This window comes from Pseudorasbora parva, chromosome 25 (assembly GCF_024679245.1).
Source record: "Pseudorasbora parva isolate DD20220531a chromosome 25, ASM2467924v1, whole genome shotgun sequence".
NCBI lineage: Eukaryota > Metazoa > Chordata > Actinopteri > Cypriniformes > Gobionidae > Pseudorasbora > Pseudorasbora parva.
The window spans coordinates 20091633-20115380 of NC_090196.1; the positions used below are offsets into that span (position 1 = coordinate 20091633).

Below are 23748 nucleotides of genomic sequence, written 5' to 3' on the forward strand. Positions count from 1 at the left end.
TTTTGAGTGAAAAAAGTGTTTGTTTTATGATCTTACCTGTATTTTGTCTTGATGACCTCTATGATGTCATTGAAGATATCAAGAATTTGCGCTAAGGTCTGTTTTCCAAAAGCATCATAACATATGTTCCTCTTGAAAATGATCGTAGATCTACGAGTGCTCTGGAGTAATTGTTGTAATTCCTGATTTTAAAAATAGCCATTGTTACAAGTAAAAATTCCAGTCCTGATATCAAGGATATCAGAAATCCATATCCTGGGAATGATTAAAAGTCAAAACTGCTTGCCATAGTTGCGCGGGCTAGTTTAAAGAGGTTTAACATACAAGGATGAAAGTGAACATTAAGAAATATTAGGCTGTTACAATGTACAAAATATACAGCTTAGCAACACATTGCAACATTACAGTAACATTGGTGCGTTAAGAAATTTAGTGGTCTGCTTTGTGCACTCACACTCGTTGAAGGCGCAATCTCTTATAGGCTGAATGAACAGCAAACTTTTTGAAGGCGCCACACTCTGTGAAAACAGCTCATATGAAAGCTCTTTAGGAGAATTGTTCTCCCTGAAGAACAATTCGTAGAACACACTCACAGCTAGGATTGCAATAAAGGCAAATGCCTTTTTTTTTTCTTTTTTTTTTCCCAAATCTGCGATGTATCCACTTCCGTGTTTATACCCGCGCAGCAGAACCAACCAGAATCAGGTTACAGGAAGTAACACTCATAATAAAGAATGTTTGAACATTGGCTAAAAAGATAATTGTCATTATTTAAACAGCTCAGCTCATTAAATCCAGCAATTTCTTAATACATATTGAATATCCTTGAATATCCTTCTACATTATAAAATTAATCTTTATTCATACTTTCATTACAAAAGAACAAACCAGGTAGTTTTTCATTATATTGATTACATTAAATTATTCAATGGTCAATAAAACAAGATCTTTGAAAGATCAGGAATAACTGATTGTAGTCAATCAGCACAGACAACAAAGGCCAAACAAACCAGTCAAAGCTCTTTCTACCACTCCATGTACACATTCCGCCAAGACTGACTCCAATATATGTAAATTCCTTCATCATGCTTTGCAACATACAAAGCAAAGTTTCACACAGCAACATCAACGTCATTAATGCCATCAAATCACATCTACATATCATAATATTCAAATCACAGTCGAGTAGATGCAGATTATGAAAGAAAATCTTTCCGTACTGGTTTAGAAAGCATCAATCGTTTAAATAAATGCACTGAAAAAAACAGATAAGCTATAGCTTTAAGGCATTAAAAAACATGCACATCTAAAATACTTCTAAAAGCAATGCTGCGTCTACTGAGCAAGTAAACAAACCAGCATGCTCAATGAACAGATTATGTCATTGCACAACTAAAGCAAATAAAATTACCACCAAGCAGTCGAGTCCTTCCACTAAGACCAGCTTACTTATGTAACACAGAGAAGAACCCTACATGCATTAAAACAGCTAGATGTCAAAAAGACATCTTGTACCATCATTACAGTATAAGTGGTTCTTGATGCCAAAAGCATGACAGCGACAAATCAAATTTTAGAAATGTAGTGCAAAATATGTGTATGAACTGAACTAATAAAACATTTGTGTGTACTACCAGGACCAAGAAATGTTTTTCTGAGAATTAAACCATGTGCATGTGGCCAGTAGTTTAGAGTGCCCATCACAGATATTCACTTGAATCCTCCAAAAGTAAAATATAGGAGGCTTTAATTGCATTGAAGACAACAATGGTGAGAGTGAAACTGAAGGTTATTTCCAAGGTCGACTACTCCGTGAACGAGCGCTGTCTGATCCTGCTATGGATGAGCCTTGTCGACTGCTCCGAACTGTAGATGCACTGGAGCCAGCGCTGCTAGTGGACATTCTACTGCTCAGACGACCTAAAATGTGGGGGGAGGAAATAGTTAATATTATATACACACACACACACACACACACACACACACAAGTTTGGACACGGTTTCCCCATCAAAGAGGATGGGAAAGTGTCCAAACTTTCGACCGGTAGTGTATTTGTGTATAGTATGTAAATGTGGTGTAGAGAATAAACTGAAACATGCCTCCTATTAAAAGAATGACTAAAAATCATACTGAGATGGCCATGACTGCATTTGGATATTTTGCTGCCATCTACTGGTAAGTTCATTATTATGAATCCCTTTAAGGGTTAGTTCACCCAAAAATGAAAATTCTCTCATTAATTATTCACCCCCATGCCGTTCGACACCTGTAAGACCTCCGTTCATCTTCGGGAACTCAAATGAAGATCTTTTTGTTGAAATCTGATGGCAAAGAAAGGCCTCCATTTACACCAATGTCGTTCCTCTCTCAAGATCCATAAAAGGATCTTCCAACGCTCTCCATTGACTTTGTATTGTGTGAGGCTACCTCCTTGTCATTTCGGACTTATTACAAAAAGCAGAACCATTTCTAAAAGATGATATGTGACAAGGTGTACAGCAAACCTACATTTTTATAAGCTGTTGACCCCCAAAAAACGGGCATTTAAGGAGATAAAAGTGGATACAGGCAATAAGACGTGACGCTTCAGCAGGAAGAATGGGTCAATTTTGGGATCCTGACACTCAGTATGTCTCACAGTATGTCTACGTGTGCAGTAAACATGTTGTCAAATATCCAAATGTCAGTTTTATATATTATATTTCCTGTCGCTGATTACTTTGCCATCCAGTGGGCGTAGTTCTCAGTGTAATATAACATGTTCTCTGTCTTAATTGTCTGTATCCCCTTTTAGGACTTTAAACGCTCGTTTTTTGGGTCCACAGCTTATAAAAACTTCTGGGTTTTTGGTTCTGGTTTCTTTAGCTTGTTTTCTGTACACCTTGTCACATATCAGCTTTTAGACATTGTTAGATTTTTATAAGAAGTCAGAAATGGTAAGGAGGTTGCTTCCCGCAATAGAAAGTCAATGGAGACAGTGGGTTTGTCTCTTCAAAAAGTTTCAAAATGTCAAACTGCGTCAAGTAAGCACGGTTGAGCTTTTGTTATCCTCTGCCTCTGCACTGTACGCTCTGTTTTAAGGGGCGTGTCTGCTGCGAGACTTCAGTGTAAATACCCACTGCTGTGATTGGCTAATTACCATTTGAAATAACTAAGTATTACTCTCTCTTTTAGCAAGTTTTTACAATTACAACTCTCATGGTTAACTAATCGTGAAAAGTGTTGCATTATATTTAGATCTATGGCATTATATTTAGATCATGGCATGAAAGGTTGCAGTGATGATCATTGTGGCTGATCCCACACCTTGAGCTCATGAAAGCAAGCAGTGATCTAGTCATTGCAACTGTTTCTGTACACTAAGGAATGCTTTCATATTCACTACCAGTGCAAACGTGATATAGTTAAGAGATTTGTTGAATAAAATGGGAGTCACCGATAAACTCTCGCTGATAGACAGCTGCAGCGCGCGCTACTCCAACGATTGCAAAGGGAGCTTTCTTTGATAGCTTTCTTTACATAAATGAATCACCACTAAATAACATTCATCCTACTAAGAGAAACAACGCAAGTTGATGTTTAGTCACTGGTTTGATTTACTGACATACAGACAAAGAACATCTGACTGTACATGAGTCAAATTTCAGATCAGGCATTAGAATTAACACAGTTTATTACTTGTTGTTGCATTACTGTCGAGCCCAGGCACCGCACAATATTTTGTAATCCTCAATGGCAAGTTTATGGGTCGTTAGATCGATCTGGTTTAACACTAGACCTATGTTAAATGCGTGAATTAATGCGCAGGGTTAAACAGACAGTGATGAAGTAGGCGTTGATCTTCTTCTGTTGAGGCGGTTTCACATCATGCGTTGGCACATTTTGAGATCAAGTGTTTGCTGGGCCTGGTGTCAATAAAAGTTTTTCGTCTGTAAAACTTACAGGATATTATTATGTCACGACAAACTTTTATATATAAAAGGCTGAATGAAAAGTTGATTTCTTAATTCATGACCCCTTTAATCCACTAGATTCACATGGATTTATTTTATGATCACTTTATGAACCATCAAAGTTTTGGGTGAATAGACTTTCAATAATAAAGAAAGAAACCTCAGTTTTCATTTAAACTATCTTAATTTTTGTTAGTGTTATGGGTTTAATGACAACTAACCCCTTAATGCAGTGAAAATAGTTACTTCATTTCATCATGTTTGAAATGTATGACTCACTGCTAGGCCCACTGGGTATGAACACCTCTTCTAGGTAATGCTGGATTCTGCTGAGGTCCTCTGAGGTGAACCGCCACTTTTTTTCTGCTGCCTGTGGTGTCTGCTGTGGCACCGATCGCTTACGACCTCCAGGCCCCATAGGTGAAGGCACACAGGAGATGGGAATTGAGCCGGTTGTCATTCCCTCAGGGAACTTCTGAGCAACAACTTTTAAACCTAGTTGAGAAAGGAAAAGATGCCTGATACTGACAGGATGAACCCACATGTTGTTGTTTTTTTATGTTTGGAGATAATTGAGACCCTCTATAATAATTTGAAAAACAAACTTCTTATTTTCCCTTCTATGAGAAGTAATGTTTAAAACGTTCATGGAAGTCTTTGCATTTTGTTAACAGTCTCCTGTCAGCCTGGAAGAAGTCGGTGCATTGACTCACCCCCCGACAACATGAAGAGATTCTCGAACCCTCTCTCGCACATGGTGGTGGCCGCCTGACTTGCTATCCTTTCATCTTCATCATACAAAATTATGATCTTTCCCGATGCATTTTTCTGTGTAGCAGTTAAAGATGTTAAATCTAGGAATGGATATGAGTATACACAAATTTAAATGACTGATCACACAAAGCAGTGTGGCCTTGGGTTCCTATGTAATATATATATATATATATATATATATATATATATATATATATATATATATATATATATATATATATATATATATATATATATATATATATATATTACTGTGTAAAACAAATAAAAGAAAAATATTATTTATTTATTGTGCTTCTGTGGATTACATGAATATTATAGGTTTTAATACAGAACAAACATTTTCACATATCAGGAATAAAAGGATACGTAATCAAGGACTTCTTTGGTGTATGGGTTCATTATCCTTGATAAGGTTGCAATGGGGTAACTATATGCTGTGAAAAAAATAAAAGGACAAAATATTTTTGAAAAATTATATGAATTAATGTATATCAGGCTTTGAGCAAAATACTATTTGTTTTCCAGGTACGTTTCTTACCACTAATAATATGGCACTGATCATACTGCTCTCTGTCCCGCACATCCAGCAACAGATACGGACAGTCAGGAAAGGGGCACTCTGTGGTGTTGGCAGTAGACACTGGAGACAGTCGAATGGTCTTCTGTCCGTTCTTGTCCAGATCCAGTTCTCCCACGCCACTGATGACACTATGAATGAGCCCAGAGATTCTCAATTACATCAAGTGAGGACAGTCAGGGGTGCTCAGCGTTACAGGCTACATCTCGTCTATCTCCCCCCCCCCCCCCCCGGACAGGGTCTCTGAGGATGGAGTCCGATTGCATCGACTGTCCCCAAACAGACTTAATGGAGCTTGGGGCCATGAGAAAGCAGCCCAGCCAATGAGAGCTCTTGTGGGTGGACAATAGAGGAAATGTTAGAGGGGGGATCAGTTAGATGCATAAAATGATATTTTGATGTGGGCGGTTGAATTAAGGACATAGTTTGAGCTGTGTGTTACAAACACAAAAGTGATTTGACTACCTTTGGAGTGTAGATCTAGGAGAAAACAAAGTGTCGCCGGATTCGTCATTGTTGATACTCTGCGGGTTGAGAAGTGTCGGCTCTGGGGAGCCATTAATCGGATCGGAGAGATGGTCGAGCCCCGTTGAGCCAGAGAATATTGAAACATCATCTGAAATCATATACAAAAAAGAAAGAAAAGAAAAAACGGTTACCACTCTACGTTTACACCAGACATGATCGCTGCAACGCGATGCAACAGAAGACAGTATAACCCACCATAATCAGGGATTTTTGTCTGCACTGGATGTGCCTTAATTGTAAACTGAAGCCTTAGCCTTATTCTATTTATGACATTTTGACATGATGGAAAAATGCTTTGCAATGGTCGCTTTGTTGCTGGTGTAGACACGGTGTCAAGAGTGTTGCTATGTGGTTGCTAAGAGAAACAATGAGATAGAAAGGAAAAGCTGCTTTGTAAAGCACACAACTTTTGTACTCCCTGAGAAACGTAACATTCGCTTGCGAAACATTTGCGCTCACAAAATAATTGTTTACCAAGAGACTTTGCGTTTGCTTGAAAATACTTTGCAATCCACTAAGAACCTTTATGTCTGCTTGCAAACTTTTACGTTCCCCTGAGGAACTACACATTTGCGTGCACAAATTGTGTGTTCCCCCAAGGAACTTTGCGTTTGCATACACATTTTTTGCGTTTCCCTGAGGAACTTTGCGTTCGCTTCCACAAATTGTGCGTTCCCCCCGAGGAACTTTGCATTCGATTTTACAACTTTTGCATTCTCTAAGAAACTGCATTTGCTTACAAAAAATGGTGTATTCCCCCAAGAATTCTACATCCCCCTGAGGAACTTTGTATTTGCAAGAATTTCTTTTGCATTTACCGAGAAAAGTTGCGTTTGAGAAATTGTTTCCCTGAGCACCCGCTCAAAAAAGCATCAATAATATAGTAGTTTCCTCCCATCTCAAATTGTTTACATTTGCAGTTTTACGAGCTCATGCAAAATAAACAAGCGAACACAAGGGTTCTCAGGTGAATGCAAAGGATTTGTGAACATACAAAAAAGCCTTGCAAAATACCTTTTCCACCACCATGCCCTCTTAGGAGCACCGTACTAAATGGTCCTGAAATGTTGATAATATGTTGCTATGCAGTTGCTAGGGTGTTATGGATGGTAGCCAAGTTTAATACTTCAGGATAGGGATTTGTTCAAATAATTTTCCTTAAATATCAGCACTAATAATTCTTATTATTGAAAGATATTCAAGATACACTACCGTCTAATCCCGGCATTTCATCTTTAATATTGTCGTTCTGATCTGACACCGAAGCAACTTGGAGCACCTGAAAAAAAAAAAAAAAGGATATATAATATTAATAAATAATAATAAGGGTCAGTACATTTATTTTGTTAAAATATTTGATTTAAAATAAATGCTGTTCTTTTGAAATTCCTCTTGCAAAGAAGCATTGTCAATTTGTAAACTTAGTAATAATACAAATAAATGTCTCTTGAGAAGCAAATCAGCATATTAGAATGGTCTCTGAAGAATGAAAGAGAATGAAGAGTAACACTGAAGGCTGCAATAATACTTCTAAAAATATATATTTTTACTGTACTACAACTAAAAGTAAACCATATTCTTTGCCTTTGTATGTAATTTCTTCTTTACTTACCAGCTGAGCAAATGTTGTCACTTTCAGTCTTTTAAATAGCTCGTCCTTCCTATATCTGTAGTCTGGATAAAAAAAAAAATTATATATAGAATAAACATGCATTTCAAAGTATGCAGAGCTGCTGCACAAAAACTATTTTGCTGCATTTTACCTGGATCCTGAGCATTACCATTTCTCACTTCATCTTCATTTAAAGATACATCATTTAAATTCACACCCAAAATATCGAACTCCATTTTGATACCGATTAAACTCTCTAAATTTGACTTTAACGAGCCAATTGCTGCTACAAACTGAAACGAGCTATGCCAACATCGCTTTATATCTTTGGCAAGAACTCCAAAGTCCAGCCTCACCACCAAACCCACTGTAAGGCGCCAAGTGACACCACTGGATGAGGTTATGCATCTCGGTTTCAGACAATCTTGACAGAGGAATTACTGTAATCTACAGTACAATAATCCTTTGCTTATGTGTCCAAAAGAAGGAACAAGATTTGCTTATCCTTGAGAAATCAGAAGGAACCTGTAACAAGATGACCAATATGGACAAAGCAGTCTTTCTCTCCTTATCAGGCGAATAAATATAAGCAGGACAAGTGCATTTGGAGACAAAACAGCTGAACAAGTCATTAAGGAGCTGTTCACACAATATGCTTTTGTGACATTCTGCACCCTTTTGTATTCTTTTAAAACATTTTTTTAATATAAATTGTTTGAAATATGTGATGCGTTTGAACGTCTGCGATTTGTTAAGAGTTATAAAAAATATTTTAGTTAGAATTAAAGGGCTAGTTCACCCAAAATTTTAAATTAGCCCATGATTTACTCACCCTCAAGTCATCCTAGGTGTGTATGAGATTCTTCTTTAAGACTTATAAAATCAGAGTTATATTATCCTTGCTCTTCCAATCTTTATAATGGCAGTGAGTCATTGTTTCTTTTTTGAAGTCCATGAAAGTGCACCCATCCATTATATAAATGTTCCACACTGCTCCAGGAGGTTAATAATGGCCTTCTGAAGCAAACTGATGTGCTTGTGTGAGAAAAATATCCATATATAAAACTTTTAAGTAAATTATCTAAATTCCACCAGATTGCCTTTTAATTTACGGAAAAAAGTGTAATGCCTCTCGCAGTTCAAAATGCTTACGCTACGCCTGATGACATTGCACGGCAGTTTTCCGATCTGGCAGAGACATTTTACTTTATAAAGTTTAAAATATGGATATTTTTCTTACACAAACACATCACTTTGTTTCAGAAGGCCTTTATGAACCCCCTGGAGCTGTGTAGAGCAGTTATATGATGAATAGATGCACTTTTATGAACTTCAAAAACTAAACAACAATTTAACGCCATTATAAAGCTTGGAAGAGCCAGGGCTTTAATATAACTCCAATTTTATTCATCTGAAAGAAGAATGTCATATACATCTAGGATGTCTTGAGTGTTAGTAAATTATGGGGTAATTTTCATTTTTTGGTGAACCCTTTAACCTTCTGAAGTAAATGCACCATGACATTTTGACTTATTTCTTCAATATAACTTATGGATTTATTATATTCTGAACGTACTTTTCCTGGCCTCTTCTAGTCTCTCCATGTATTTTGTCAGGCTGAAGCCTAGAAAATAAACAGCGTTAGTCTTCACATATTTTGTCATATATCCAATAAATATTCAAAATGTTTTTGTTTTCCAAAAAGTGGATACCTGTATCAAGTCGTGTTTTTACATGTTGATATTTGGGGTTCTGTGGAATCCTCTTCTTTAAATACTGGGAAAACAAGCATTAATTTCAAGAAAACATGCATTGTGTAACTATTACGTCTGTCATAAAAAATGTGGCGTAACGTTAGCTGAAATTATTGTTTTTGGGATCAATATAATCGTTGGTTCTCACTGGCAGTGGAAAAATGATGTGTATTGAAGCAATCATTGATTTTAATGGAGTTTACAGTGCATATAAAGCCACTGTAAGCTCTAATAACATCGATTCGTTTAGATAAATTGTTTATTTATTGATTAGCACTGGTAGAAATTAATACAACATGAAAGCATCAGCAGTGACCTGATGTTGATGGTCAGACAGGTATGTTGGTGATGGCAACGGAGGTGTCAGATTCCCTTTTTAAACCCCATCATCTCGTGTGAAACATTCCCTGAGCTATCTTTCATAATATTATAAACCACAAAGTAACACGGCAGAAACATAAAAACACTGACCTGTGAATCACCAATCCCCCGCTTGACCGACATCTTCCAGTGGCTGAGCTTCGGCGGCTAACGTTAGCTTTTAAAATCAAAACTCAACGCGTTGCCTCTTTGAGCAACGTCTTCGCTGATTGGCTGGTTGAACTGTTTATCCAATCAGTGACGGAGATCTTTTCACCTCAATATTGAGTTCTACCACTTTACCGTTTGGGGAAGTTGCTATGCAACGGCGTTATTTTGCAATGCTGTTTCAATTCTGCAGTGACAGAGAGCCGGAATATTTTTTTAAATTCCTGATTTAATAATTCTCAATTTTTTTCCCCTGAATGTTTGGCTTGGGATATGCAACTCATTAACTCTACAGACAGTGTAATCTTTGCAAGACAAGCTTGCAAATTCTAGATTTAATCCCAGCACGCCTTCTGTTGCATTAGGAGGATGGGTTACATTAGCGGTTTCCATTGACTGCATTGATGCAGACGATTATCTGTGTGAATTAGTATTTTTCAGTTATAGCACCGACACATAAATGTAAATGATTACAATAAAGGGGTGTTTTGTAGATTATTCACCATATTGCTCATCCAGTTACGGTCTATGATCCAGTCCCGCTGACTCGATGATTCGGAGCGTGATTTGTTTGGTCTTGAGTAAAACGCGGCTTGTTTGACAGAAGGGAAGTGGCTCAACATGAAGCAGTTTCACTTGTTTACTTGTAAAACAAAGAACAAATTGTACCAAATTCAAAAAAGTTCTCGACGTTTTCCAGAATAATGGCGTCTGTGATGGTAAGACTATTTAGCAGAAATATTTTATAGTGTGAATATGACATTTTATTTGGTTGCGGTTTGGTTAGCTCTGTGCAATTGCGCTGGAAAGTTTCGTGTTTATGTTTGCATATTATGGAGGAACTTATATTGGCTATATTTGACGAAATAGTCAATGCAAAACAATAATTAGCTATCTATCACTAACAAAAAGTACTTTTGGAACTACTTTTTAGACATGGTAACTCACCATGGTAACGTTTCTACCATGATGAGTTACCATGTATTTATAATTTATATCAGGTTTGTGTGTGTGTGTGTGTGTGTATGAGAGAGAGAGTGAACTAAACATTCACTCAAATTGTTTTAAAAATAAATGCAAAAAAGAAACATTTTCATTGGACTTTTACACTTTATTCTTCTATGATGTAATTTTCAGGAGGATCCAACCCTTGAGAGACATTTTAAAGGACACAAAGACGTTGTTTCCTGTGCTGACTTCAGCCCCAATAATAAACAGCTGGGTATGCATATTTATATTCTTCTATTTTCAGTTAGAGAACATCCCAACATAACCACTTTCAACTTATCTTGCAGCTACTGGATCTTGTGACAAGAACCTTATGATCTGGAACCTCGCTCCTAAAGCAAGGGCATTTAGGTTTGTGGGTCACACAGACGTCATTACAGGTGTTCATTTTTCTCCAACCGGATCTTTGGTGGCATCGTCATCCAGAGATCAGACAGTTCGGCTTTGGACGCCCAGCATGTGAGTACAGATGCCCTCTTTCAAGTTTTAATGTATTATTTGTATCTTAATTCATTATCGTCTGTGTGTGTTACAGAAAGGGTGAGTCGACTGTGTTCAAAGCTCACACAGCGAGCGTTCGAAGCGTTAATTTTTCCAGCGATGGCCAAAGGCTGGTCACGGCCTCAGATGACAAGTCTGTCAAAGTGTGGGGTGTCGAACGGAAGAAATTCCTCTACTCTCTCAATCGGCACACCAACTGGGTGCGCTGTGCGAGGTACGAGACTATGTGTCTAACCTTTCCGGTTTTGTCACATAAAGTGGGATTTCTCTCACTGTCACTTGGTCTGTCCCTGTCAGGTTTTCACCAGATGGTCGTCTTGTTGCTTCCTGTGGCGATGACAGGACGGTTCGCCTCTGGGATACATCCGCACGTCAGTGCATAAACATTTTCACAGACTATGGCGGGTGAGAATTAAGTGTTGTTGGTCCTTTCTGAATCTTTTTGGGCATGCTGTATTTTTATTGGACCAAAGTTTCCTGATGATTTAAACTGTTTAGGTCAGCGACATTTGTGGACTTCAATTCCAGTGGCACATGCATTGCATCATCAGGAGCGGACAACACAATAAAAATATGGGATATTCGTACAAATAAGTTAATACAACATTACAAAGGTAGTTATATAAACTAAAATGGTTCCAAATCATAAAAAAAGTTAATTTCTTTTTAATTAGAGTCACAAGGACTGGTCTTTTTTTCAAGCTCTTAACTTGGTCTTGCAGTTCATAACGCAGGGGTCAACTGCTTTTCCTTCCATCCATCTGGAAACTATCTGATCAGTGGTTCGTGTGACAATACAATGAAGATCTTGGACCTGCTGGAGGGGAGGCTCATCTACACCCTTCACGGCCACAAGGTTTCACCCTCTTCTAATAGTGTAGCATTAGAATTCTAGTTGGAACTGTTGGGAATTCATCCAAAAATTATGATGTTCTCATCATTTACTCACCCTCATGTAATTTCAAACCCATAATCTGTTTTTTGTTTTGTTTTAAATAGGATACAAAAATAGATTTATTTATTACTTTCCTTTTTACTAAAATACACCGTTCTTGCCATACAGGAGATATCAAGAAATCACCAAAAATTAATCACAACACATGTTTTATTTTTGTTTTCCCATAATTTTCTTAATTTTTTAATGTTAATTTTTAATTCGAAAATATTCTAGGGCTTTTGTTTTTTGAAAATGCTTTTATTAATTGACAGGTAATATTTGGTCTATTAAGTTTTGTTACTGTCTATGCTTAAAGGGTTAGTTCACCCAAAAATGAAAATTCTGTCATTAATTATTATTATTACCGTCGTGTCGTTCGATGTATAAATATATAAAAATATCACAAATTAAGATATTTTTGTTAAAATCATTGGCACCAATGTCATTTCCCTTTCTTAAGAAAGGCAGTAAAGGCACTAAAGACGTCGTTACAAAGCCCATCTCACTACAGTCGCTCTACAATAATTTTATGAAGCGACAAAGGGCCTTATCTTGCACCCAGCACAATTGACTTTGTACACCGACGCATGTCATTCCTATTTTGCACCCGTGCAAACCGCGCTTTTCTCTCCACAGAAGCACGTCGCTAAACTAGTGAATGAATTTGCGCTCCCTGGGTGGTTCAGCGCAAAAAAGGAGGCGTGTTCCGGCGCAAACAATCCCTGGTGCTATTTTGCTGTTCCATTAAACAATTGGGCCACTGACCAGAAAAAACCTAGTCTAAAGTTAGTGGTGCATTGTGCGTTGTTCATTATGCTATTTTAAGGGCGCATGCTTGACCATAATGTATAGCGTGCACAACGCGCATACACTTTGCTCATGTAATCTACACAGATGCAACAGTTATTTTTGCAAATCATAAATTGTTACACTAAAAAAATATTAACACATGAGATGACGGAAATCATTGTGGTTTGCCACGAAGATGTGAAAAAATAGGCATAAATCTAGCTTACAAATTATTCAGGCTAATTGTAGTAATTAAGGATCAGACCTGTTTGCCCAATAGTGGCAAGACATATATGTATATAAGGACATCTGAAAAATTGGTTTGTCCGTCAAGAACCAGGAAAAAAAATCGACTGAAAAACAGTTTAACCGACGCTATTTTGGGTGGGTTTCTGCCATCCCCATACAACACAACTTCTCTGTCTTTCACTGCTCAGTCTCCTCGGCTATTAACCGCTCCTGGCATACGCCTGGTAAATACGCCATAATAATAGCAATCCATAATGGAACTTGCGCACCTGCTTTTAAAGGGAATGTTGGATGAATGCTCTGATTGGTTTATTCACATTACGCCCAAACCACACATGAATAATGAAACTACTTCAGACCAACCCATTTTAGATTTGCGCCGGGCGCAAGAGCCATTCATCCCGCCGAGAAAATAGCAACAGCGCCGAGACCCGCCCACAAAGTTACTTGGCCTTCGCGCTTTGACACTTGTGTTTCAGATCGTTAAAATAGGGCCCAAAAATTAATGCCATATAGTGATGGGCCGATTTGAAAATAAAGTTTTGAATAGTTATAAATCAGCTTATTGATTCATGATTCAGGTTGTGTGTCAAACTGCTGAAGTCCCGTGACTTTGGCGATCCGAGTCATGAATCAATACACTGATTCATAACTGTTCGAAGCTTTGTTATGAAATCGGCCCATCACTATATAAGTTGTTATTTAGGGGTTTTTTTTGCGCACAAAAACTATTCTCGTCGCTTCATAAAATTATTGTAGAATCACTGTAGTGAGATGGGCTTTGTAACGACGTCTTTAGTGCCTTTTTGGGTCTTGAGAGAGGAAATGACATTGGTGTCAATGAAGGCCTGTCTGAACCATCGGATTTCAACAAAAATATCTTTATTTGTGTTCTGAAGATGAACGGCGGTGTCAAACAACATGAGGATAAGTAATTAATGACAGAATTTTCATTTTTGGGTGAGCTAACTCTTTAAGCAAAAGAAAATTTTATATAGTGAATATACTGAATATGAATTGAAAATAGTGCGTATGGAGTACTTTTACAGTATGGTACATTTTTATATATTTTTGTCCATTTTTGGAGCTTGACAGTCATGATCAACAGACATTGTATGGCCAAAAAAAAGAATAATATATATAAAATTTGTTTGTGTGTGTCTGTTTTGTATTCAATAGAAAAACAACTGCAAACAGAGTTAAAATTACATTGACATTTTCACTTTGGGTGAAATATTTGTTAAATTTTGTGTGTATTTTAGGATGTATACCTGCATTAAAGAGCAAAAGCAAGCTACCCTTAGAAGAAAAGCAATGAAGTGTCTTTTTCTTCCACTGCTCTCAGGGTCCAGTGCTGGCTGTGACATTTTCTCGAGACGGAGATCTGTTTGCTTCAGGCGGTGCTGACTCTCAGGTAATTGTGACGTAATGCTTGTTTTACTATCCGATTAATGTCGGTCTGATCATGTCACTTATGCTCGTGATCGTCTGGGTTTCAGGTTCTGATGTGGAAGACCAACTTTGATTCACTAAACTACAGAGAGCTGTTGAGCCGGCATAGCAAACGAGTCACTCCAGATCCCCCTCCACACCTGATGGACATTCACCCTCGATCGTCTCACCGACACTATGCTCAGAATGGCACAGTAGAGGTCAGTGTCCACAACTGCAGTGCTACTACCCATGTGTTTCACAAACTATACTGAGTTTCCTCTCTGAGATCAGTACAGTATCAACACTGTAGATCAATTCAAAACATTGTAGTCAGTATGTTAGCTTGGTTTCATACCAGCACACACTTTATTCAGGTTAGTTATTATCTCTTAATTCTTTTGTTTCCTTAGATTAACCCCATTGTTGCTGATACTCAGTCTGGTGACCCTCAGGTGGTTGAAGTAGGACGTGTTCTTTTCTCCACAGCGGTAAGATCTAAGCTCTTACAGGAACTGATTCATTATGTTAGAACTGTTTCACTCCAAACACTAGGGGGCAATATAGCCTAGCTAATGTTAGCCCTCATTAAAAAGTATACTGTCACTGCTACACTTTTGCATGTTTTCTTTTTAAATGATCACTTCTCGTCTGTTTTTTTTCTTTCTCACATTTTTATGGTTTTATCTACTCCATACACTTCTATTCTCTCGTTAATATTACAGTGGGGTGTACAAATCTGAGACCACATTGAAAATCCCCCCAAAATTATTAAATTCCTCTGGATTTTTATATTTAATGTTAAATTTGATTGCTATTCTGATCCTATAATTTGTCATAAAATATTAAATGCATTTCTGACAGTTTTCAATCATTGCTTTTGTAATACTTTCATTTGAAATATTTAATGATTTATTTACTGAATAATAAAAAAAGATGCATTTGTGGCACATTTTTGGACCTTGCTGTATAATTACAGTTAATGAGGCACATGATGACTTAATGTGGCAGGTTTTTTATATTCTTTATATTTTTTGTATATATTTTATATTATATTTTTTTATATGTTTATTATATTCAGCCCTGCCTTGTTTGTGTGGCCGGCAGCTTTCCAAATCTTTCTTATTTACTGCGTGCCTTGTTCTTATCCGAATTATGGGAACGTCCTCATGCTTCCGTGCAAAATGCTGTGCTTTCTGCTTTACAAGCGGACCCCCCCCCCCCCCCCCCCTTGAGTGCTCTGATTTTGCCTGTGTAGAGTAGCTCAACCATGAAAGCAAAAACACACCGAGCACACACGTGCCTAAAGCTGGGCTTGGATGTGAGTGTGACCTCACTTTACTGCTGGAGCCACAGACTAATAATAGACTCCTCCACACTGTGACTTTAACTCTCTCTCTCTCTCTCTCTCTCTCTCTCTCTCTCTCTCTCTCTCTTGCTGTCTCTCCCTCTCTTCCATTTGTTCATTTTGTCTGTACACACTGTACTGCATAGAGAAAACAAGTGTCTGGCTTGAACGCCTACATACTCGTTGACTAGTCAATTAGTTATGCCACTAGACTCACTGGAAATGTGTTGACATGTCGTTGATCGTGACATTAATTGCACTTGTTCTATATGGTGGCATTCAAAAGTTTTAGATTCAGTTCTGATTTTCATTCAGTTTGATTCATCTCTGTATTATTTGGGTGTGTTTCAGTTGTAATAATAATGTACCGGTATGCAAGAAATTCTCACATTCATGTTTTTGCGAGTCCCATCCGGATTTAATTGTGATTCACAAACTTAAGATTCAGTTCTGGTTTCGGTTCATTTTGATTGTGATTTATTTAGGGGGTTTTTCAGTGTAATGAAAATATTTGAAAGAAATTTTCCCATTCTGATTTGATTCTGATGTACAGAATTTTAATTGAATTTATTATTTTAAATGATTTTTAAATGATATTATTTTAAGTGATTTTAATTCTGTTTGAATCGATTCTGTTTCATTTGGGTGTAATTCAGTTGTTATGAAAATATATAAAAGACATTTCAGGGTTTTTCCTGTTTTGAAAATATTTTGGCTACCGCCAAAGTGAATCTTTGTCCCATAAAAGATTTATTTCAATAATTTAATGTGGCGATACCTGCCACACTACCGGGTCCGCCGTAATAGCGTCTGCTTTGAAATGCTTCTGTGATTGTTTGTGTAAACGCTCTGTGAATATCGTCAAAGACTGTAGCTAATCACAGACGTATCTGTTGAGTGCATTAACGCAATGGCCCATCAGAAGCAGTGTTGCCAATTGGACTACTTTAACACTGTTGCCGCAGGCTGTTTTTAATGTATGCGGTGGGGATGCACGATATTGGATTTTTGCCGATATCCGATATGCCAAATTTGCACATGAAGTGGGGGTGGCATGACATCCATTGATGCTGTCTTTCAATTCTACGATTATTGTAGAGCTCCTTGGATTATTTTTCAACATCCATTTCCTAAAATTTTATTACAGATTAATACACTGTATATAAAAGTATTTAATTTACAAGTGTCATGCTTGTGATTTATGACATCATTACTGATTTGTTTATTCAGAACAAGAAGTAACTTCAATTTTTTTGTGTATTCTACTTTATAATTGTATTACTGTAACAACAGCGCCCACACTACATGTATAAATATATAGCGGTCTGGCTTGAATTAGAAATTCAAGGCAGCATTTAAAAACAGTCAATATATAAATCACTTTACATGCAATGTATTTGCTTGTTTTTACTTGAAGAATGACTGAAGTGCTGACATGGTCTCATCGCTGTAGCATTCCTTGCACACATGAGTAATTGCAGGCGCATATCAACACGTTATCGGCAAGGCAAATCGGCATATTTTTTTCATATCGGCCAAAGCCGATTGTAATATTTTAAGCGTTTATCGGCCGATTACGAAGTCGTGCCGATAATATCGTGCATCCCTAGTACAGGGGTTGGAGCAACCCCAATAATGTGATATTTAGCCCCAGTAATGCATTTTTTAGCTGGGGAACCCCGGTAAAAACGCAGGTTTTAGCCCCCAGAACGCAAATGGGCTAGTTTTGTTGTGAAAACCTAGCAACCCCGACTAGATGTTTCAGTTAGTCAGAATCCGCTTAAAATGAAGGATTTTTGTTCAGCACACTCGCAAAACCTTTCATTATAACCAGCAAAGTATGAACAAAATGTGAATGAGATGAATTGCAGTGTAGAGAGCTTCGTTGATTATAACGTTTTTCACAAGAGTGCAGCTTTCTGTATCTTATACTGACTGAACTGAAGTAATTTACAACTTCAGGGATTATAATCTCTTTGTTCGCTTTCTGTATATAATATTTTTCATGCTGCTAACTACACATTGCTGTTATGTTACTGTATTTCAAATGATCTGCGCATTAAAGGTAGGGTAGGTAAGAATTATCTAAAACACTTTTGTCCAAATTTGTTTAAACTTTCTTTATATGTCAATACATAATTAAAATGTAAGTCTCTGAAAAAGATAGTATAAAAATCGAGTGACTCTAGTCTTTTTAATCTGCAATAAACACAGCTCATTATTTTAGTTCGGGACGAAACAAGTGATTGGCTTGGGCGACTGTCACTCTCTCTCGCTACCATAGCTAACAAATTGCACAGTGCCAGGTTTTGACACCAGGGAAAACTTGAACCACCTCAAACACAGCAGCGGATACTGAATACCATGTGTTTGTGTTTCATATTGTGGTAACTGGTTAACTCGCATTATTACGGTCTTACTGAAATACTACTGTAAATCAGCTGTGGTCTGCAGTATTACCTAAAACTGTCTATTAATGCAGATTGTCTATAGTTCTTACTACTTTGAGTAAAGATAAAGGATGGAGCAACAATTGTTTTGCAAACTTTAATGTTACTTCAGTCATTCACATTATTAACAAATGCACTGTTTTTATTATACAGTTCCCGCATGTGCACCGCAATAACTTAGAAACACACACACACACAGGTTTGTTGATGGACGCACCCTTGTTATTACTGATGGTGAGGAATTACAGTTAAAACATCTCAACATCTCTAAATAACTAGTTTTTCAAATGTTTTATCGATTCGGACTCGCGATGGGATTGGTGTAAAATTGATGTCACAGTCGCTAAGGTTTAGAAAGCCCCTGGATGGAGCCAGAGTTAAGTTATGGTAATGGTCGTGTGGCAATACGCGGTATACCAATCGACGGTATACAACAGACTGGGCCATCTGACCAATCAGAGCAGAGCAGGCTTACGGAAAGGAGGGATTTAGAGCAATTGAATCCTCCATCGAGTTGTTTGAGAATCATTGAACATTGTGGTGAAGTTGATGTTCAATGTATATTATGAGAACATGAAGCTGACCTTCGAAACCTGTTGGAGACCGCCAAAACTAAATTAGGAAACTTTAAAATAGCATAATAGGAGCATACACTCCAAGACTTTAAGTATACAAAATAATAGACCTGCCACTTTTCCTTCTTTTCTTTTTTTTTATGTAATGTGATATAATGTTACTTTATTGTTCACTTTTCAAATCAGTCTCATAGTGACTTTTTACCTATACATTTACAGATTTTTAAATATAAAATAGTACTAAGCACTTTGTTTTATACTCTGTCCTAAGTAATTCTTTTTTATTTCATTAATAAATAGGATAAGTTAATATTATGTATTTATTTGGGATTTGGTGACCGTGTTCGTCTGAAAAAACCCTGCTTTTTCAAACTGTTTCAAACTGCCAACTTGTCTTTTTGAACTAGACATTAAAAGAACTGACTCATTGGAATCATTTGTTTTTGAATCAGACTACACTGGCAGAAATACCTCTTGCCAGAAACAAAAATAGCTTGCTGAAGCTGCATGGCATATGGTAAACATTAACCTACTGACTAATCAACTCATCTTCTGGATGACAAATTGACTTGTAAAAAATAGCCATAGTGCTCATTTACTTTTACCATTCACACTTATTTTTTTTCCAGTTCAGTCCAGGATGCCCTCCCTAATCCGACCTGTCAGGGCACATTTTTAGGGAAACCCTGTCATATCTGGCAGGACAAAACAGGACAGAGTTTCCTCATTCTGCTTCCCCGCCTTTGTGCGTGGGAGCAGAGACAGGAGGAAGTGGACGGCAGAAAGAAGTATGACCTGTGGCGCCTTTTTGTGTGACGCTTCCTGCCATCACTTCCTCTTGACTGACTCTCTCTGGATTCCTTTGTGTGTGTGTGTGTGTGTGTGTGTGTGTGTGTGTGTATATGCGTGTGCATTGATGCGGTCTTCAATTGGTGGAACTCCTCAGCATCTCAGTCCTTGTTGACTCCCTGATGCATTAGGTCTGCTCTGCATGAGACAACATAAGCAAGGCTAGAGGCATCTGAACAGCAGCGGAAGGGCCATGACCTCCACAAGTATTAGCTTGTCAAATAACTCGGTGTGGTGGTTACCAGTGGTTAGTTATATCACTTTCCTATTCCACTCTGACCTCTTAGACATCAATAAAAGCAATAAAATAAATTAATATTTTCAAATGCCAATATATTGATACCTTTTCTCACTTGTATCGATATGTTTGTTATATATATAATATTATTATATATAATTATATTATATATTATTGCTGGTGTGTGGTGAGCGCACTGGAGCAGTACTTTGGCTGCCGTCGCATCATCCAAGTGGATGCTGCACACTGGTGGTGGTTGAGGAAAGACCTCTGTCATGAGTGTAAAGCGCTTTGGGTGTACAGTAGTACATATGGAAGCGCTATATAAATGCCTCATTCATTCCATTCATTCAGTCATTCATATTATGGCGTGGCCATAACCATGTATTGAAGATTGGGGGGGACCAATTTGCCTATAGAAATAGAGAACAATGAAGTGATTTCTAGGTCTAATTCTAGTTGGGAAATAATAATTTTAACTTTGCAAATAACATTTGCATCAATTTGGATTAGAATATGCACATATAAATGTTTATTTGTATGCCTAATATGTCAATAACAAAATGTTTTTTATCTCTTCACAATCAGTTTTGAATTCCACGAGTCATGTAAATGCATTTTTTCTATTCAAAACGGCCATATTTGACATTTTAATTGACAGAAATTCAATTTGGCCAATTAACACAATTTTTTATGTGATCAGTTACTAGAAAATGTTCAATTGGAGACCTGATTTTTTTTAGTTTTTTTTTTTTTTTTTACAGTGTATGGTGCTTAAGGCCCTAATATATATGGTAAAAAAAATACCCATAAAAATAGTACATTATCATAATTGTAATAAATCGATAAATATTTTTGTAGACATTATACCACAACATCAATTTTTAATTCAACAATATGCTGCTATTTAGTACAGTTGTGTCTATGTTTGTGACTTATCTATGAATCAAATCCAAATGGGTGCTAAACAAAAGTATGATTATTCGTGTTCTTTGTATGGTAAAAATAAATAAAATAATCATCGCAGCTGCACAAGGCTGAATTCTCATTTTTGTACAATATAATTACAAAAATGTACTTATTAGTTGTAACTTTGCTGTCAAAAAAGTAGAAATTGGTATTTTCTGATTGTTTGTTGCATTACAAAATACTTTTTCTGCTATTGAGATGGGATACGAGTAAGATGCAGATGGTTAGGTTTAAAGGTGCGTTAATAGTGTAATTATAGATGCAAGAGAAATGTAATTTAGATGCAACATGTAATTACAGGAAGGTATTTTTTTTATATAATTGATATAAAAACATGCAAAAATTAATTGAAATTGACAAATAAACTCATCTAAACTAACGAAAATAAACTTATGAAGAAGATAAAACCTTTTTTTATCATAATAGTCATTATTATACATTCGGCTCAGTGTGTGCTTGCTTGTTTGAGGGTCTGTACATGTGTGTGCGCGGCACCTGGTATTACGTTTCTGAAGGTTGCTTGTGGGGTGACAGACAGGAAACAGGCAAAGAGCCTCTTCCTGTTTTGTAAAGTGCATGAGATTGGGTGGCCGCGAGGTGTGGATACCAGCTTGAAGGCCTGCCACCGGCTCCGGTGACAAGATGTGACATGACGGAAGTAAATCGCTAAAGATAGATTGGCCCAGGGGAAGGTTCACTTTCCACCGGGACAGCTTTGAGAAAGATAGCCTTACAGGGAGAGAGAGTGACTTGTCATTCGCAACCAAAAAACAAGAGCTGTCAGCAGGAAGTACTGCATAGTTGCATTGGAAGAGATATTCATTGCATGGTTTGTGCTTGTTGGAGTTGTTTAGTCGATTCCTTTATGGTGAAACATGTATAGCACCTTGTCATTGAAGAAATGTAGGTGGTGAAGTGTGGAAATTTGTGTTATGGTTATGTAACCGCAGTCATGTTTCAAACGTTATCGCAAATATCCTTTTGTTATGACAGTAGGCGGCATTGGCACTAGCTTTATTACACCTTTTTTGGTTTCTCCTGAAAGCACAAACTAAGGCAGATAATAGAAAAGGTCCATTTGAAAGTGTCATCCGGCCCATAATCCCCTGCATTGACCCAGGGACCTCAGACGGGAGCTCCGGCAGACAAACAGGCGCTCGCACATCAAAGACACAGGATCCTGGGTTGGTTCATCACTTATTCAGTATAGGGCACACCCAGAACTCAGTGTGTCCACCTTAATATTTCATCTAGTTTCTCGCCTATTGTGTCCGCCTGCCCCTCTTCCTTTCTTTTCTCTCCATTTAATGTTTTTCATTCACCCCTTTCATCTATTCCCCCCCCCATTCATCTGTTTTATCTGCTGTCTTTCAAATTCCACCAAAGGCTATTGACCCCTCTCCTAGAATAGAGCTGTTCCATCCATTGCGTCACACTGGCACTTTAACTTAATGGCTGATCTCACTTCCTCCATTAAAGCAGATGGTTCCTAAACAGTCCAGACCTCATCTTAAGTACCTGTCAAAACTGAGCACAATCACATTGAGTGTGGAGTTGAAAGGACCTTATCAGAATTTGGCTTGGGGTCTGTTTTTACTCTCTGACCTGACATTTTTTCGCTCTCTCTCTTTCTACGTGAGCTCTCTCAAGGGTATATAGTGGCCCGGAGGGGCATAGCTTAAAATACGCTGACAGTCCGTCAACATTGATTCTAAAAATAGTGGGCCTGTACTATTGCAGGTAACAGGGACACCTCAAAGGCAAACGGTGAGCTGCTCTCCTGCAATGCACTCACTGTGCAGTCCATCTACACAACCCTTCTCTTTCAGAACAGTAAAAAAAAATTAATCTTTAAAAATAATAATAATAATATGTTTATTGGATGAACCATCCTTTACATACCAACACGTATATACCTTAAAATTAGTTTGGGGTCGGAAAGAAGTCCCTTATGCTCACCAAGGCTACATTTATTTAATGAAAATATAACTTTTCTATTTTAGCATATTTTAAAATGTTATTTATTCTTGCAATTGCAAAGGGGAGTTTTCAGCATCAGTAGTATAGTCTTTAGTTACTGTAGTCACATGATCCTTCAGAAATAATTCTAATATGCTGATTTGGTGCTCAAGCAACATTCATCCTTATTATTATGATTATTAATGTTGAAACCAATTGTCAATTTTTTTTTTTTTAAATTACTTGTTGAATTTACTTTAAAAAGCAGCATCAAGTGGTTTTACGCAACTATATTGAGTATTTTTTCAAATAATTTAGTTATAGGTAGTCATACGAACCAAAGAAATTCAATTTAAGCTGATGAAATTACTTTGAGTAAATACAAGCCATTTTATTTTGTCACTGTTACATAATATTTATGTGCAGGCTACTTAATAATGTTACATTTATAAAAGTTTATGTTAGGTGAACACATTTATCGATTAAATTTACCTTATTGAAATTAACTATTTGCTCTACAAGTGTAAGTGAAAACTATTAAATAACAAGCATATTTTTATAAACAAAATGTAAAAATTACTTAATTGGACAAATTAAATTTTATTGAGGGCAGGAATTCCTTCCAATAAATGTGTAAATGAGTGCCCACAGCCTAAACACAGACAAAACTCTTCTGTATAATATTAACCACAAATTTACAGAAACTCAAATGGCC

At 37.1% G+C, this 23748-nt stretch overlaps 2 protein-coding genes across 3 annotated transcripts in view; one reads left to right on the top strand and one right to left on the bottom strand.

The window, feature by feature from the left end:
• Positions 1–1725: 1725 nt before the first annotated feature.
• cep41 (centrosomal protein 41) lies at positions 1726–9826 on the bottom strand. The gene is made up of 11 exons (XM_067436339.1): positions 9674–9826; positions 9161–9224; positions 9025–9072; positions 7449–7510; positions 7049–7115; positions 5774–5924; positions 5270–5439; positions 5098–5165; positions 4668–4782; positions 4234–4449; positions 1726–1920 (listed from the first exon to the last, which is right to left on the bottom strand). Exons 1-11 carry the CDS (start codon positions 9704–9706, stop codon positions 1790–1792), a joined length of 1125 nt encoding a protein of 374 aa, XP_067292440.1. The 5' UTR covers positions 9707–9826; the 3' UTR covers positions 1726–1789.
• Positions 9827–9978: 152 nt separating this feature from the next.
• poc1b (POC1 centriolar protein B) overlaps positions 9979–23748 on the top strand; it is a 40087-nt gene continuing 26317 nt past the window's right edge. The window contains exons 1-11 of one of the 2 annotated variants that reach the window (XM_067436338.1): positions 9979–10449; positions 10868–10952; positions 11026–11197; positions 11274–11453; positions 11537–11644; positions 11738–11853; positions 11962–12095; positions 14560–14628; positions 14714–14866; positions 15059–15136; positions 19648–19860. In XM_067436338.1, the coding sequence (XP_067292439.1) occupies positions 10435–10449; positions 10868–10952; positions 11026–11197; positions 11274–11453; positions 11537–11644; positions 11738–11853; positions 11962–12095; positions 14560–14628; positions 14714–14866; positions 15059–15136; positions 19648–19671 (1134 nt within the window). In that variant the 5' untranslated portion in view covers positions 9979–10434 and the 3' untranslated portion in view covers positions 19672–19860. Of the gene's footprint in view, positions 10450–10867; positions 10953–11025; positions 11198–11273; positions 11454–11536; positions 11645–11737; positions 11854–11961; positions 12096–14559; positions 14629–14713; positions 14867–15058; positions 15137–19647; positions 19861–23748 lie in introns of those variants that run through there. The other variant, XM_067436337.1, reaches the window with a different exon arrangement.